Raw genomic sequence first — 16,331 nt, forward strand, 5'->3', positions numbered from 1 at the left:
TGAAGGCAGTTTTGATACCAATCACTGTTTGCCCATCCAAGTTTTGGCATTCCGTTGCTTCCCCAAATCGCTTTGACGAATGCCGGAATGCTTTCTTAGAGAAAGACATAGCCTGTTCCTTGCCCTATTCTTCTCCAACGTGAACCTGGATACCTGTCGGTGGGACTCTAAATCCAAATCTTCTCTTCTTGTTTTTAAATACTTAGGCCTTTAGTAATAATAATAATAATAATAATAATAATAATGAGCGTATGGTATTGGTGGCCGGGAGACCCCTCGCGGGGAGGCTCGGCCGCCGCTCCACAAGTTCTTTAACGCTACTACGGCGACTTACGAGTGAATGAGGATGAAATGATGATGAAAGACACGCAACACCCAGTCATCTCGAGGCAGAGAAAATCCCTGACCCCACCGGGAATCGAAACCGGGACCCCGTGCGCGGGAAGTGATAACGCTACCGCAAGACCACGAGCCTTTTCTTTTCTTTTTTTTTTTAAAAAAATCTCATTTTGTTCGTTGCATCTGCTCGGGACGGACGTCGTAAGACATGTGTTTAAATTCGTTGTTGATCAATTAACTCAGTTTTTTTACTACAGAGGGCAGCTAACCATCTGACCGAACACGCTGAGCTACCCAAGCCGGCAGCCTTTGCCGTCTCATTGCCTTTCTCGCCAACAGTTTTAGCTATCACAGCGTGGTATTTAACCCATAGAAAAAACTCTTCTCCCATATATATTCTTCCTCCTTATATAACTATCTTTTCTCAACCAAGTGTTGCCATGGCTCAATCTGGTTAAATGGAAAAGAATGAAAAGAGAAAGCTTATGTTTCTAATGCACAAGGGAATTGTGTATACATCCTAATCTCCTTCTCCCCCCTGTCTCTGCCCACGTCCTCCTCCTCCCATTCTCCTTGTCTGCCTTCTCCTCCTTCCGCTTCTCTCTCTTCATCATCTCCTCCTTCATCTTATCATCAATTTTCTCCTCATCCCATTATGAGAATCAGTTTTTATTCGAGTCTGCTGTTTGTAAAGAATAATTATTTGCATGCACAATAAAGGACAAAGGAACATCGATACGGCTTTGCTGTAGTAGAATATGACTGTAACTGCACAATCAGAATTTTGTACCTTATTCTTTATAAATAAACGGATACATACCAGGTATGAAAGGTACGGATTTGCACACATAACGCAAGACAGAACTACGTATTCAATGGCGATACATGTTTGGCGTAGACATGTCGGATGGATTTCCATGCCCTGTAAGTTCGTAAGTAACAACGACGAAGTGGAGAAGAGTTGTAGCGACAGTGACCCAGCAGTTATCAGCCATTGTTCAGCAGATACTGAAAAATAAGAAAAAAATTCTGTAACATATCAGATACTGAGCAGTATTTGGCAGCTGGATGTATATGTTACAAAATATCATACTGTGTTGTATTTGTTCGTTTATCTTTATCGCATTAAGGATTACATGCTGTCTTTTATTTTGGACCAGAAGAAATACACACATACCGGGTCGCTATAATTAAAGTGTAGCACTCTCGAAGGTCCGGTGTGGACTGTAATTATCGCACAGCAGCGAAGTTTGATAGATACACTAATGAGCTCGAACATGGGGCCTCTCCTCAGATATTTCAGTTGGCGATACACTCTCAATGAAGCACTATAATTTATCCGTTCACACAAAACAGTTTCACTAATAGCGCACTGTCTCTCCTCTTGATAGCCTACTGCTCACTTATTTTGTGGCTTATCAAATGGCAGTGTGGATAGCATACTGTCATCCAATGTACAGCGCACGATTTGCACCTGGTGGCCAAAACTGGAACTATTTTTTCCCAGCGCAAATCGGTTCCGCATAAACGTATTCACATATCTATCAAAGTTTCGTTGCCATACGATAATACAAGCCATACTGGAGTTAAACGTGAGCGGCTACAGCGAAATGTAACCACCCTGTATATTTTTATTGTAATATAGGTGTAACAGTTCTTGCTGGTTCCAAGTGAGTCCAAGTGTCATCCTGTGATGCGATGGACAGAGGCAGCAGCTGCAGCTGTAAGACAGGCGGAGAAGTACTTGGTGCCAGAGTAGGAGACCAGTGATTCGGCATTCCGAGAAGGCTACACTATGGGGTAAAAGGGAGAGCTTAGTGGTACTGAAGGTAGTTACCTAAGTCGGAGACTGACATCTTCATGGCAGGCTGGGCTTACCGGGAAGAGGTAGGGAAATTGGTCTATGGAAAAACGTTCGGGTAACCTCGAGCGTTGATAGCTGCTGCTTGTGAATGTGCATGCTGTTGTATCCAGCAAGAATTAAGTAGTGAATTATCCATGACTGTTGCGAAAGGTCTGAGCATACATCTCATTCATATCGATGAGACACTCTTCATTATGGTTAGTGTATTGAAAACGGAAATAGTTATGACGAATAAACTAAGTACAATGGACAAAAGGTATTCACTGCCAAGATATATCCCTCTGATACCTACTCTTTGTTTATTTTTTGTTTCTCTTGGACCTAATCTCTCTGTTTACTTAATGCATCGTTTTTAACATTTTTTGAAGCTTTTATGTACAGGGTGAGTCACTAACAATTGCCACCAAGATAGCTGGGAAAGTATGATACGAGCTGAAAATTCTGTGGGACAAAAGTTGCATGGGATAACGGGGGCCATAATATGACGTTGGTTTTTTGTTACTAGATGGGGTCACTTCAGAGAAATCATGATCAACTTTGTTTTTTTAAATGGGATGCTATAGCTTGGTACTTATTTTCTGACAGCGGCTATTAAGACGAATCCAATGATGTGTAACAGCAAGGTCCTTGAACGTCAACGAATTTCACTAAGGTGGCTTGAACATCCATTTACAGAAGGTGTTCGAAGTGATGACCATTGGTATCAATGCAGTGCTACAATCTTCTTATCGTTGATTGAGTGATATTCCTTAACACATCGGCACTTATCGAAGCACATGCTCTTACAATTCTCTCCCCCATATCTTCAAGTGTAGTTGGAACGTCATTGTAAACGATGTCTTTTACGTATTCCCACAAGAAAAAATCCAGAGGCGTCAAGTCTGGCGAACGAGCCAGCCACGACACATCTCCTCCGTGTCGAATCCAACGATCTGCGAATTGTCTCTGTAACTCATTTCTAGCCATCATCAGAAAATATGCCGGACACCCATCGTGTTGATACCACATTCTGTTCCTTGTTCTTAAAGGTATTTCTTCCAATAACAGACCTAATGTTTCTTGCAGGAATGTGGTGTACTCCCTACCATTCCTTCGATGAAACAGGGGCCTATAATTCTGTCCTCCTCAATCCCACACCATACATTCACCGACGACGGCTTTTGGTGTGCAACTTGCATCAGCCAAGATGGATTTTCAATTGCCCAATTATGCGTGTCATGCATATTAAGATTTTCATGTTTCGTGAATGTAGCCTCGTCAGTAAATAAAATCAAATTAATAAATATGTCATCCCTCTGAATCTGAAATTGAACCCATCGGCAGAATTCAATGGGACGCATACAATCCGTACCAGTTAATTTTTGGTGGCGACTGGTATGGTAAGGATGATATTTATGGCGAACAACACTACTCTGGCTCATGCCAGATTCCATTGCGGTTTGACGACTACTAACACAAGGATCTCGAACCACAGTAGCAAGAGTACCAACTTCCGTTTCCTCGTTAGTAATTTGCCTTTGCCGGATATGTTTCCGATGCGTTAAAGATTCAGTTGTTCTCAATTTATCATACACATTTTATATGTACGACGTGTAGGGTGAAAACGTTGAGGATATCTTTCTGTGTATAGGTCTCTAGTTCTCATTGAATTTTGTTGACATACTCCGTAAATGAGAAGCATATCGACTTGTTCTTCCAAAGAACACATCATTCACATTCGCTTGATTCGACGATACTAGTCTTACCGTTCCTATTAGTCTTGTATTGCGAAACCGCCGAATGGTGTTTACATGTCAATGGCACGTTAGATGGATACGCCGTATTCGGTGAATATTTGCTATTTGCACTCAGAGTATGTGCTTCGATAAATGCCGAAGTGTTATGGAATTCCACTCAATAAATGATAAGAAGATTGCAGCACTGCATTGATACCAATGGTCATCACTTCGAACATCTTCTGCAAATAAACGTTCATGCCACCTTTTTGGCCTTCGTTGATCTTCAAAGACCTTACTGTTACACATCATTGGATTCATCTCGGTATCCATTATCAGAAAATAAGGGCTAAACTATAGCATCCCATTTAAGAAAATAAAGTTGACCTTCATATCTCTGACGCGACCCCCACAAAAAACCGTCATATTATGGCCCCATTGTCCCATGCGACATTTGTCCCACAAATTTTTCAGCTAGTATCATACTTTCGGAGTAGGTAGTGACTCACCCTGATTATATGTACAGCCACGTCAGAAATCGTGGCAACATTTTCACCCCGCTACTGCCAATGTTGGGCTACAGCAACAACAAATTATCATACGAGCGAGAGGTACTACACACAGCAGTGGAAATTAAAACCACTGAACATTGTCCGTAGAAGTATACGATGTCGACAGCGATCACGAAATTTGTAGTGATTTGACCGGTAGCGCTAGATACGGTCCGAAGGACACTATAACGTCGCTGTGGAAGCAGCTCACAGTCGAAGTGCCCGTCGCACTCACGATCGAGTAATGGCCTGTTTACTAGATCCGGAGCACGCCCGTCAGCGGAGGTCGCAGCACAGTGGAACTCTTTTTGCGAGTACGATGACTGATGGGAACAAGGAATTCAGTTTTCGCAAATATATCCTGAAATTTTACTGCCAATATGATTTCACTCATTCCACAGTATCCGAAATCGATGGATGGTTTCACAACGAGATTTCTCTGTGTGATAATGAAATGCTAGGTTTTAGTACGATTTTGTAGCAAACGTATGTTGAAATAATGCGATGACGAAGCTTGTGGTAGGATTATGAATGGAACCCAAGGAAAAGTGGACTTCGAGCATACAGACGGAGAGGTCATTAAGTTAGCTATCAGTTATGCAGGTTTACGACTTAGGACAGTAAGAATTTTAAATATTCCACTTGAAGTAACACGGAAAAATTTGGAAACCATTCTGCAAATAATCTTTGAAAAATTGGTCGGAAACAAGTACTTCATTGTAGACAACGGATCAAGAGTGCCACAATTGATTTACAAAAATCATATCCCGTCATATATATTCATTCAGAGAGTTAAAGCCTTAGTAATATAAGCCATTTACTTACTTACGCCAACTGCAAATCCACTGACCACCAAAATCAGCATTCGCATTAATCCTGACGCGAACAAGGAAACTTAGGAAACAGCCCAACACATGCACTGCGGTGTTCATTAGAAGGGCGTTAAGAATAATCAAAATACTACGCTATACCGTTGTTTACGTGCTTACCATCTCCAGGGCAGGATAAACTCATAAATATAGAATGGATAAATGCTGATCTAAATCCACGTCCGAAAGTGTGCGTAGGATTGAGCTGTATTGAATCACAGTACTCCAAACATCGCAGTTTCAATAATGTCAAATTTTACAGAAATCTCAATATGACTCACGAACGGAACCCAGTAAGAACATAAAGACCCACGCAATAACTGGGCAAAAATCTGGGAAAATATCCAGAACCCGACGCCAGAAACTAGAATAAGTGCATAATTGTATGAAATTGTAAACTAAACGATCCCTGCGGGAGAAATCTGCATAAAAGGAAGACCCACTCTGTATTGCATTCAATACATACCTTCTTCCGCCGAAACCAAAGCGAAATTTGCAGCTGGACGAGGAAGAAGCTTGCAGTACTAAACATGACAACCACAGCAACGATAGACATGGCGCACATAACTAACATGCACCGTCAGCTATTACATTTGGCTACTCGGTCAATATGTTCACTACGCGACCTCCACAAAATCTCCTTCCCTACAGGACCATTAATGTCTCTCACTGTTCAACATCAACGTATGAGGCAACGCAACAGAAAATTGTTCCATAACTTTTTAACCGCTGTTATTGCTATGGAGTAAATATGTCACCTGCCCACAACTAACAAAACTCAGCGGTACGATAAGCTCTTGATGCTCTGGAATTCAGAAGTGACACTATATTTGCCCATAAGAATTATTGCGACTACTTTCGTATTTGTAATAAACTTGAGTAACATGCTGCTTAAATGAAACACGGCTTAAGACGCCCACAGATGGCGCAAAATTGCCGTTTCCTTTTTTATTATTAAATTTAAATTTTTATTTCACTAGCTTTGAAATTTCATCGTCAGTTTGACAGATTAGACAGTGCTCTTGAAGTGCACTCCGTCTTCAGGTCTTCTCTAGAGGAACGGAGGGTTCCAAATGATTGGAAAAGAGCACAGATAGTCCCAGTCTTCAAGAAGGGTCGTCGAGCAGATGCGCAAAACTATAGACCTATATCTCTTACGTCGATCTCTTGTAGAATTTTAGAACATGTTTTTTGCTCGCGTATCATGTCATTTCTGGAAACCCAGAATCTACTATGTAGGAATCAACATGGATTCCGGAAACAGCGATCGTGTGAGACCCAACTCGCCTTATTTGTTCATGAGACCCAGAAAATATTAGATACAGGCTCCCAGGTAGATGCTATTTTTCTTGACTTCCGGAAGGCGTTCGATACAGTTCCGCACTGTCGCCTGATAAACAAAGTAAGAGCCTACGGAATATCAGACCAGCTGTGTGGCTGGATTGAAGAGTTTTTAGCAAACAGAACACAGCATGTTGTTATCAATGGAGAGACGTCTACAGACGTTAAAGTAACCTCTGGCGTGCCACAGGGGAGTGTTATGGGACCATTGCTTTTCGCAATATATATAAATGACTTAGTAGATAGTGTCGGAAGTTCCATGCGGCTTTTCGCGGATGATGCTGTAGTATACAGAGAAGTTGCTGCATTAGAAAATTGTAGCGAAATACAGGAAGATCTGCAGCGGATAGGCACTTGGTGCAGGGAGTGGCAACTGACCCTTAATATAGACAAATGTAATGTATTGCGAATACATAGAAAGAAGGATCCTTTATTGTATGATTATATGATAGCGGAACAAACACTGGTAGCAGTTACTTCTGTAAAATATCTGGGAGTATGCGTACGGAACGATTTGAAGTGGAATGATCATATAAAATTAATTGTTGGTAAGGCGGGTACCAGGTTGAGATTCATTGGGAGAGTGCTTAGAAAATGTAGTCCATCAACAAAGGAGGTGGCTTACAAAACACTCGTTCGACCTATACTTGAGTATTGCTCATCAGTGTGGGATCCGTACCAGGTCGGGTTGACAGAGGAGATAGAAAAGATCCAAAGAAGAGCGGCGCGTTTCGTCACCGGGTTATTTGGTAACCGTGATAGCGTTACGGAGATGTTTAATAAACTCAAGTGGCAGACTCTGCAAGAGAGGCGCTCTGCATCGCGGTGTAGCTTGCTGTCCAGGTTTCGAGAGGGTGCGTTTCTGGATGAGGTATCGAATATATTGCTTCCCCCTACTTATACCTCCCGAGGAGATCACGAATGTAAAATTAGAGAGATTAGAGCGCGCACGGAGGCTTTCAGACAGTCGTTCTTCCCGCGAACCATACGCGACTGGAACAGGAAAGGGAGGTAATGACAGTGGCACGTAAAGTGCCCTCCGCCACACACCGTTGGGTGGCTTGCGGAGTATCAATGTAGATGTAGATGAACCGGGACCATCCGACCGCCGTGTCATCCTCAAACGAGGATGTGGATAGGAGGGGCATGGAGTCAGCACACCACTCTCCCGGTCGTTATGCTGGTATTCTTGACTGAATCCGCTACTATTCGGTCGAGTAGCTCCTCAATTGGCATCACGAGACTGAGTGCATCCCGAAAAATGGCAACAGCGCATGGCAGCTGGATGGTCACCCATCCAAGTGCCGACCACGTCCAACAGCGCATAACTTCGGTGATCTCACGGGAACCGGTGTATCCACTGCGGCACGGCTGTTGCCCCGGTCTTGAAGTGATGCGACGACAAATAGAATTTCGTAGGTGGATCCCTTTTGTTTGTTTTTAACTCTGTGTTGAAAGGTCAAAAGCGAGCCACTCAGCCAGGCGTCCAGTCACTGAAGACGTGGGAGCAACGAAGCATTCTTGGGTAAGGCAGAAACTATATTCTACTACTATACGTAGAAACACAAAGTTATTTTACTAAAAAGTGAACTACTCCGTCTGAACAGGCCTCGGAAAGCCCGACGGTACTGACCGGCCGCTGTGTCATCCTCAGCCCACAGTCGTCACTGGATGTGAATATGGAGAGGCATGTGGTCAGCACACCACTGTCCCTTCCGTACGTCAGTTTACGAGACCGGACCCGCTACTTCACAAACAAGTAGCTCCCCAGTTTGCCTCACAAGCGTTGAGTGCACCCCACTTGCCAACAGCTATCGGCAGACCGGAAGGTCACCCGTCCAAGTGCTAGCCTAGCCCGACAGCACTTAACTTCAGTGATCTGACGGGAAGCGGAGTTACCACTGCGTCAAGGCTGTTGCTAAAGTTATTTTACACAGATGGATTTAATTTACAAGCACTGAAAAGACTTTACCGTTTTCAGTTGTTGTACGTTATCATTCCAACTAATCACGAGGTGAAATTTTTTAATTCAGAAATTGCTTATTTATGAAGAATGTCATGCTTCAGTTTATTTTTACCTTGCTGTACTTTAACAACACCTGTTCCGTTCGGAAGACAGAAGACAGCCTTCTACGTAGGAAACGTCCTTGTTTACCTAGCACGAAGCTTATTTAGTACCCAGACTGCAATTTATTGCGATGGAGAAATATCTTCTCACTCATTGACTCACTGGTATAGCAACAAAGCTGGCCGAAGTAGTAAACTAAAGAAGTGTTCGGCATGCGCTAGAAGGGGAGGTCAGGAGGTCATAAAGAAAAAAAAAAAAGAAAACGGTCAATGTGCCTGTTTGCCACTCGTTGAAACAGAGTTCGGTTCCCCCATCTCGCCCCGATGCGGTAGGTGCCAAAGGCTTTTCTGTAGTAGCTTGTTTCGTCTTCAGTATAACTCTGGTGCGTATTATTTGTAGTCTTTAAGAGAACCATTGCAGTACGAGCTAGCGAAAACTGTATCACAAAACTCACTAAATTTTAAACAAAATTCATCCAAGTTATGCCACTGGAGTGAAATAATATTACTATTTTGAGGATTAAATGGTTTTGGACTAATCACACAAATGTAGCCAAATTGTATCCATTATGAACTTCGCATTTCAAATGTAGGTGAGAGTAACTAATCGTATAAATATGTAATTCCTTCGCATGAAAGAAACGGATGACGATATACTTTTTCTTTTCCCAAATTACAGATTCAAATATAAGTGCCAAGCTCATCGGAAATCTTTTTGCCCCTTTATTCGAGAACAGTAAATTTTTTTATCACTCTCAGCTTTGTACACAGTCAGATCCAAAGTAACTTGCCGAAGAGAAAGTTTTGCCTGTATGCTGTAAGGGCTGGCTGGCTGAAGGTGGTGTTGATTGGTGGGCCTGTAGCCGCGCGGGATTAGCCGAGCTGTCTTAGGCGCTGCAGTCATGGACTGTGCGGCTGGTCCCGGTGGAGGTTCGAGTCCTCCCTCGGGTAGGGGTGTGTGTTTGTCCTTAGGATAATTTAGGTTAAGTAGTGTGTAAGATTAGGGACTGATGACCTTAGCAGTTAAGTCCCATAAGATTTCAGACACATTTGAACAGTTTGGTGGGCCTGTGAGCCCCAGTGACAGAGGAGTGGTTAAGGAGACTTTTACAACAATTACAACAAAGGAAAAGGAATTCAGCAACAAGTCACAAATCCAATCTGTGTTCTTATGGCAGCTCTAGATTTCAGCTACTGAGTAACTATCTTAAGTGAAAAAAACGAGAAATGTACAAGAATCAGTACTTAAAAGTTGTAGGTTAAAATCACATTGTACAATAACGAAAAAGTAAAAAAATATATACACGGAAGTATTTTCAGGCTAAAGAAACACAGCATCTTAACATCACGAAATCATTCGCTCCTACTCTTAGGGCACAGCTTAAGATCCATAAGGGAAGTATACCTGTAAGACCAATAGTTGACGGAAGAGGTGGCGCTATCAGTAAGGTTTCCAGGAAGTGTCTCAACTTTTTCAAGAAATGTTTTCACTACAATAGACAGTATTCAGTCAAAAATAGTTGTAATTTCGCCAATAATATACGTGACATACCAGAATTAGCAGACATAAAATTTGTCGCCTTTGACATAGTAAACTTGTAATATACTAGTTAACGGCACGATTGAAATCGTTGGGAAGAACCTAAACGAACAGAACAAGCTCCCTGAATATGATACTGATGAGTTCCTCGATTTGTTGTCAGTAATTCTGCAGTGTAATTATTCTGAATTTATTGATGAAATATACCTCATATAACGATGGACTCAGCATGGGAAGCTCCATTTACGATCTGCTTGTCGATATGTTTGTCACTACCTTGAAAGCTGTGTAAATTATTTAGATCCAATCATACACATCAGTGATCACATTCACACTTTCAAGATTTATGGGCAACCTACCACCACATATAGTGTAATACCTGCCATTCTCACTACCCAGAGATCCATGAACATGCTGCCTTTCATTCAATGATGTATCGCTTAATATCTATCCCCATGAATGAAGACAACTTCCAAATTGAATAAAATGCAATCAGACAAATATCATGGAACAATGGTTGCCCTCCTACCTTGGTGGACTCCATAATGCACAAAAAGCAGAAACAACAGGTGTGCTCCCTTCTCTAGCCTGTTGAGGATGGGCCCAACAACATGGCGAATGGACTGCTCAGGATTGGCATCACGTTCTCTTCACCGATGAGTGTCGCATATGCCTTCAACCAGACGTGTTTGGAGGCAATTTGGTCAGGCTAAACGCCTTAGACACACAGTCCAGCGACTGCAGCAAGGCATTATGTGGGGTCCATGTACGCGGCTGGTGGTCATGGAAGGCGCCATAACGGCTGTACGATACGTGAATGCCATCCTCCGGCCGATAGTGCAACCATATCGGCAGCATATTCGCGAGGGATTCGGCTTCATGGACGACAATTCGAGCCCCATCGTGCACATTTTGTGAATGACTTCCTTCAGGATAACGACATCGCTCGACTAGAGTGGCCAGCAAGTTCCCCAGACATGAATCCTATCGACCATGCCTGGGCTAGACTGAAAAGGGCTGTTTGTGGACGACATGACTCATCAACCACTTTGAGGGATCTACGCCGAATCGCAGTTGAGGAGTGGGACAATCTGGACCAACAGTGTCTTGATGACCTTGTAGAAAGTATGCCATGACGTATAGAGGCGTGCATCAATGCAAGAGGACGTACTACTGGGTATTAGAGGTACCGGTGTGTACAGCAATCTGCCCACCACCCCTGAAGGTCTCGCTGTATGATGGTACAACATGCAATGTGTGGTTCTCACAAGCAATGAATAGGGCGAAAATGATGTTTATGTTGCTCTCTATTCCAATTTTCTGTACAGTTTCCGGAGCCCTCGGAACTGAGGTGATGCAAAACTTTTCTTGGTGTGGTGCATATACTTAAAATATACACTCCTGGAAATGGAAAAAAGAACACATTGACACCGGTGTGTCAGACCCACCATACTTGCTCCGGACACTGCGAGAGGGCTGTACAAGCAATGATCACACGCACGGCACAGCGGACACACCAGGAACCGCGGTGTTGGCCGTCGAATGGCGCTAGCTGCGCAGCATTTGTGCACCGCCGCCGTCAGTGTCAGCCAGTTTGCCGTGGCATACGGAGCTCCATCGCAGTCTTTAACACTGGTAGCATGCCGCGACAGCGTGGACGTGAACCGTATGTGCAGTTCACGGACTTTGCGCGAGGGCGTATAGTGGGCATGCGGGAGGCCGGGTGGACGTACCGCCGAATTGCTCAACACGTGGGGCGTGAGGTCTCCACAGTACATCGATGTTGTCGCCAGTGGTCGGCGGAAGGTGCACGTGCCCGTCGACCTGGGACCGGACCGCAGCGACGCACGGATGCACGCCAAGACCGTAGGATCCTACGCAGTGCCGTAGGGGACCGCACCGCCACTTCCCAGCAAATTAGGGACACTGTTGCTCCTGGAGTATCGGCGAGGATCATTCGCAACCGTCTCCATGAAGCTGGGCTACGGTCCCGCACACCGTTAGGCCGTCTTCCGCTCACGCCCCAACATCGTGCAGCCCGCCTCCAGTGGCGTGAATGGAGGGACGAATGGAGACGTGTCGTCTTCAGCGATGAGAGTCGCTTCTGCCTTGGTGCCAATGATGGTCGTATGCGTGTTTGGCGCCGTGCAGGTGAGCGCCACAATCAGTACTGCATACGACCGAGGCACACAGGGCCAACACCCGGCATCATGGTGTGGGGAGCGATCTCCTACACTGGCCGTACACCACTGGTGATCGTCGAGGGGACACTGAATAGTGCACGGTACATCCAAACCGTCATCGAACCTATCGTTCTACCATTCCTAGACCGACAAGGGAACTTGCTGTTCCAACAGGACAATGCACGTCCGCATGTATCCCGTGCCACCCAACGTGCTCTAGAAGGTGTAAGTCAACTACCCTGGCCAGCAAGATCTCCGGATCTGTCCCCCATTGAGCATGTTTGGGACTGGATGAAGCGTCGTCTCACGCGGTCTGCACGTCCAGCACGAACGCTGGTCCAACTGAGGCGCCAGGTGGAAATGGCATGGCACGCCTTTCCACAGGACTACATCCAGCATCTCTAAGATCGTCTCCATGGGAGAAAAGCAGCCTGCATTGCTGCGAAAGGTGGATATACACTGTACTAGTGCCGACATTGTGCATGCTCTGTTGCCTGTGTCTATGTGCCTGTGGCTCTGTCAGTGTGATCATGTGATGTATGTGACCCCAGGAATGTGTCAATAAAGTTTCCTCTTCCTGGGACAATGAATTCACGGTGTTCTTATTTCAATTTCCAGGAGTGTACAAATGTTGTGAAGTTAAGTGTACATGCTGTGGAATATCGATCCGTACAGAAAGATTATGCTGTGGCATTGTATGTAAAAGTGGCTTACTATGGGTCTGTAATCATCTTAAATAGAAATAATAGTGCAATGGACCAAGTGGAGCAGTGTATAAATTCCTGTGTACCTCCTGTGCCAAACTGTATAACTGTATAACCTGTGTGCATAATCAAGTGGTTTGCACAGCTAATGTCCTCCTGGGCTGGTGGCCGTTTGGTTTTTAGTCAATTTATGTTCATACTAAACAGCCGTGAAAATTTTAGTAATTTGCAGACCTTGTTTCTGGCAAAATTGAATATACTTATTATTGATCATAATATTGAATAACAAGTTTTTATGTAAAAAAATTGGTAAAAATATGAAGGCATGCTTGATTTAGTGGCAAGAAGTACGCTAGTGCAATACCTGTTGTCAGCACCACGAGAACAATGGAAATAACGGTGGCGATCAGGAACACCAGACAGTGTGTAAATCTTCTGCCGAAGTAGTTTCCAACGAAATGTCCCAATATGCAAGCAGTCACCATCATGGCGCCCTGGCCGAAGTATCCAACGAAAGGATTCTCCCCAAAACTTTTGTTATGGAAGAGTAGAGTGAAAAGGACAAGAGAAGCCGCTGACCTGTATGGAGAAATAAACTCAATGTATTATCTTTAAATGTGACGACAAATGTTTATAAACTGTCTTTAATGAAGTGCTGAATTTGGATTTGATTAGTTTTCAAACAATTCCAGCAGTGCAATATGCCCTAACATCGTAAAATAATTTAGTGCGACGTTTACTTCACCACAAAAATTTTCTGTCATAGGGTCTGTTGCTGTTAGTTTGTTGATTCATTACTGAACACTGATTGATGCGTTTCTGTTACGCCATAAAAAACTTCATGCTAAAACGAGTCTTAAATCAAAAGAGGAAGAAATAAACTATCCACTCGTTAGTAAAAACATTAACCCTTAAGCAACATTCGGTTCATAAAAGCTACTAGTGCGTTTTCCTGTCGTTGTAGTGCGGTCCTCAATGTGACGAGTGGTTTGTGCAGCTCTTCAAGCTAGTATATCTTATGGAAGCGTCTTAATCTGTTCATAAATATAGCAAGCGACACCCACGTGGAGTTATACTCTGTTGTCAAGCCTTGGGGGTCTGTCTACAATTTTTGCACTCCGTAATTCCCTCCATTTCTATTGACTATTCCTTGATACCCCGGGGTGTGTCCTATGAACCGATCCCTTCTTTTAGCCAAGTTATGCCGTAAATTCCTTTTACCTTGATTTAATGAAGTGGTTATCAGTTATCAGACCTGTCCTTCTGATCATCAGCATTCTTCTGTGGAGCTACATTTCAAACGCTTCTGTCCTCTTCTTGTCTGTACTACTTATAGTTCGCGGTTCACTTTTGCAATAGCTCCATCACTTCCTGTGCAATAACGATCGACGGTCTGTTTCCGTTGCCACTTTGCATGGGATAATTTTCATAAACGCTATGGTATTGATCAGCTGACCATAGACCCCCGTTGGTGAAGATCTTCACAACGCAGATGTGGAAGACAGTACCAACAGATACACTTCAGAAGCACCCACCAGATTCCTCGTAATCTACCGACCAGTTCCGTAAATGGACGTTTTGCGGCCAGAACTTTACATGGCCCGATGCCAACGCACACAGCAGGGTAGACGTAAGACGTCGTCGTCAGTAATAGGGGGCGGCAGGCGTTTGAGGCCGGTAAGCCGCACATTTTATAACTGACGCCATGACATGCGAAATCATGTTCTCTGTCGTTACTATAAACAAACAAACACCGTGAGGATCACTTCTTTTATTCCCGACTACGATTTTGGTCCACACTGCACATCATCTGCAGGTCTAGTTGGAGCAGGGAAAAGAAGCAACAACAATAACAATTTCTAAAGAGTGACATTACAGACATTACCATAAGAGGCTGCACAATTAACAACAAAATATTATGAGGACACGCACATACCTTGCGTCGCAAACTGAAGTTTATCAGTAGTGGGGCAACAGGGACGTCACCCCAAAGTATTTCACCCCAAATCCAAGATGGCGGCCGTGACTTCACGTCACATCAGCTGAAGACAGGATTGACGTCAGCTGATGATGCAAGTACCGTTATCCAAAAATGGCGGGTAGATAGGTCAATTGAGCTACCTATACTAACCTAAGAAAATTGCGGGAAAGAAAGGGCTACCTCCACTAATCCCTTCCTAGGAACTGGACATAAGTCTTTATTTAAACAATTACACGCATTACCACCATCAAGTGTATTGGCCATCCTCTTCGAATTTCGAATTTTTTGGTTTAAGAGCTTACATTGAATTCGAATATGATTTATTTTCTACATCATTAGTTTCGTGTTACCGTCACAAGAGGCTGCTCTTCGCGATATGTCACATTGTCGTACACTGGTACTAGGAACAGCAGCCGACTAGCCTACTTTCACACCCACCGACGTCTGCCGGACACAAACATCTCACTTTCTCTCGCCCGTCTGCGTCACTCGAAGTCCGGCAGGTCCGTCATACCCCAGACACCCCAAAACAGGAACCACGCAGGTGTTCTTAATCATCTCCTTCAATCGATACGCTTAATAACACCGAGAAAACATTTCCAGCCATTGAAAGACTATTAAACACGTTCTGCAGCTCTAAAAAGTTCCAAACATGTAACACTTCACTACAGAAGTGATAACAGAATTAGTATTGTGCTACCACCACAAAAGGCTTAGATATCCGTTTCTCAGTGTTTTAATAGCTCTATTACATGCACTGGACGTAAGTCTTTATTTAAACAATTAGGCCCAGTACCGCCATGAAATGTGTTTGGCATCCTCTCGGAAAATGTGCATGAATTTTGCTGAGGGAGGTTAGTTTGATGTCACCCCTACTAGAGGCTGCTCATTCATATAGGCAAGAAAAGGTGTTCGCTGCACTTCCAAATAGCTAGTTTCAACTACTTTTAAAGGTAATCCAACTACTTTTCCTACATACATCGAATTACGGATCTCACCTAGTTTATTACACTGATACAAAACACTCACCATGACAGCGGCCTGGAGGGGAGGAAAATTGTTGTGAAAAAAGGAATCAGTCTGTTCTGGGCTGCTGGAGAGATGAGGGGGTGTGCTTTACTTATTTTTTTTGAAAAATTTACTTCCTACGCGTTTCACCTAATTTATTAATTACGCT

General features: G+C 43.7%; 1 protein-coding gene across 1 annotated transcript in view; it reads right to left on the bottom strand.

Moving 5' to 3' along the window:
- LOC124606132 (solute carrier family 22 member 7-like) overlaps positions 1–16,331 on the bottom strand; it is a 123,532-nt gene that overhangs the window by 13,541 nt on the left and 93,660 nt on the right. The window contains exons 7-8 of the mRNA XM_047138097.1: positions 13,538–13,752; positions 1,160–1,347 (exon numbers count right to left, since the gene is read on the bottom strand). Of these exons, the coding sequence (XP_046994053.1) occupies positions 1,160–1,347; positions 13,538–13,752 (403 nt within the window). The remainder of the gene's footprint in view (positions 1–1,159; positions 1,348–13,537; positions 13,753–16,331) is intronic.

This window comes from Schistocerca americana, chromosome 3 (genome assembly GCF_021461395.2).
Source record: "Schistocerca americana isolate TAMUIC-IGC-003095 chromosome 3, iqSchAmer2.1, whole genome shotgun sequence".
Lineage (NCBI taxonomy): Eukaryota > Metazoa > Arthropoda > Insecta > Orthoptera > Acrididae > Schistocerca > Schistocerca americana.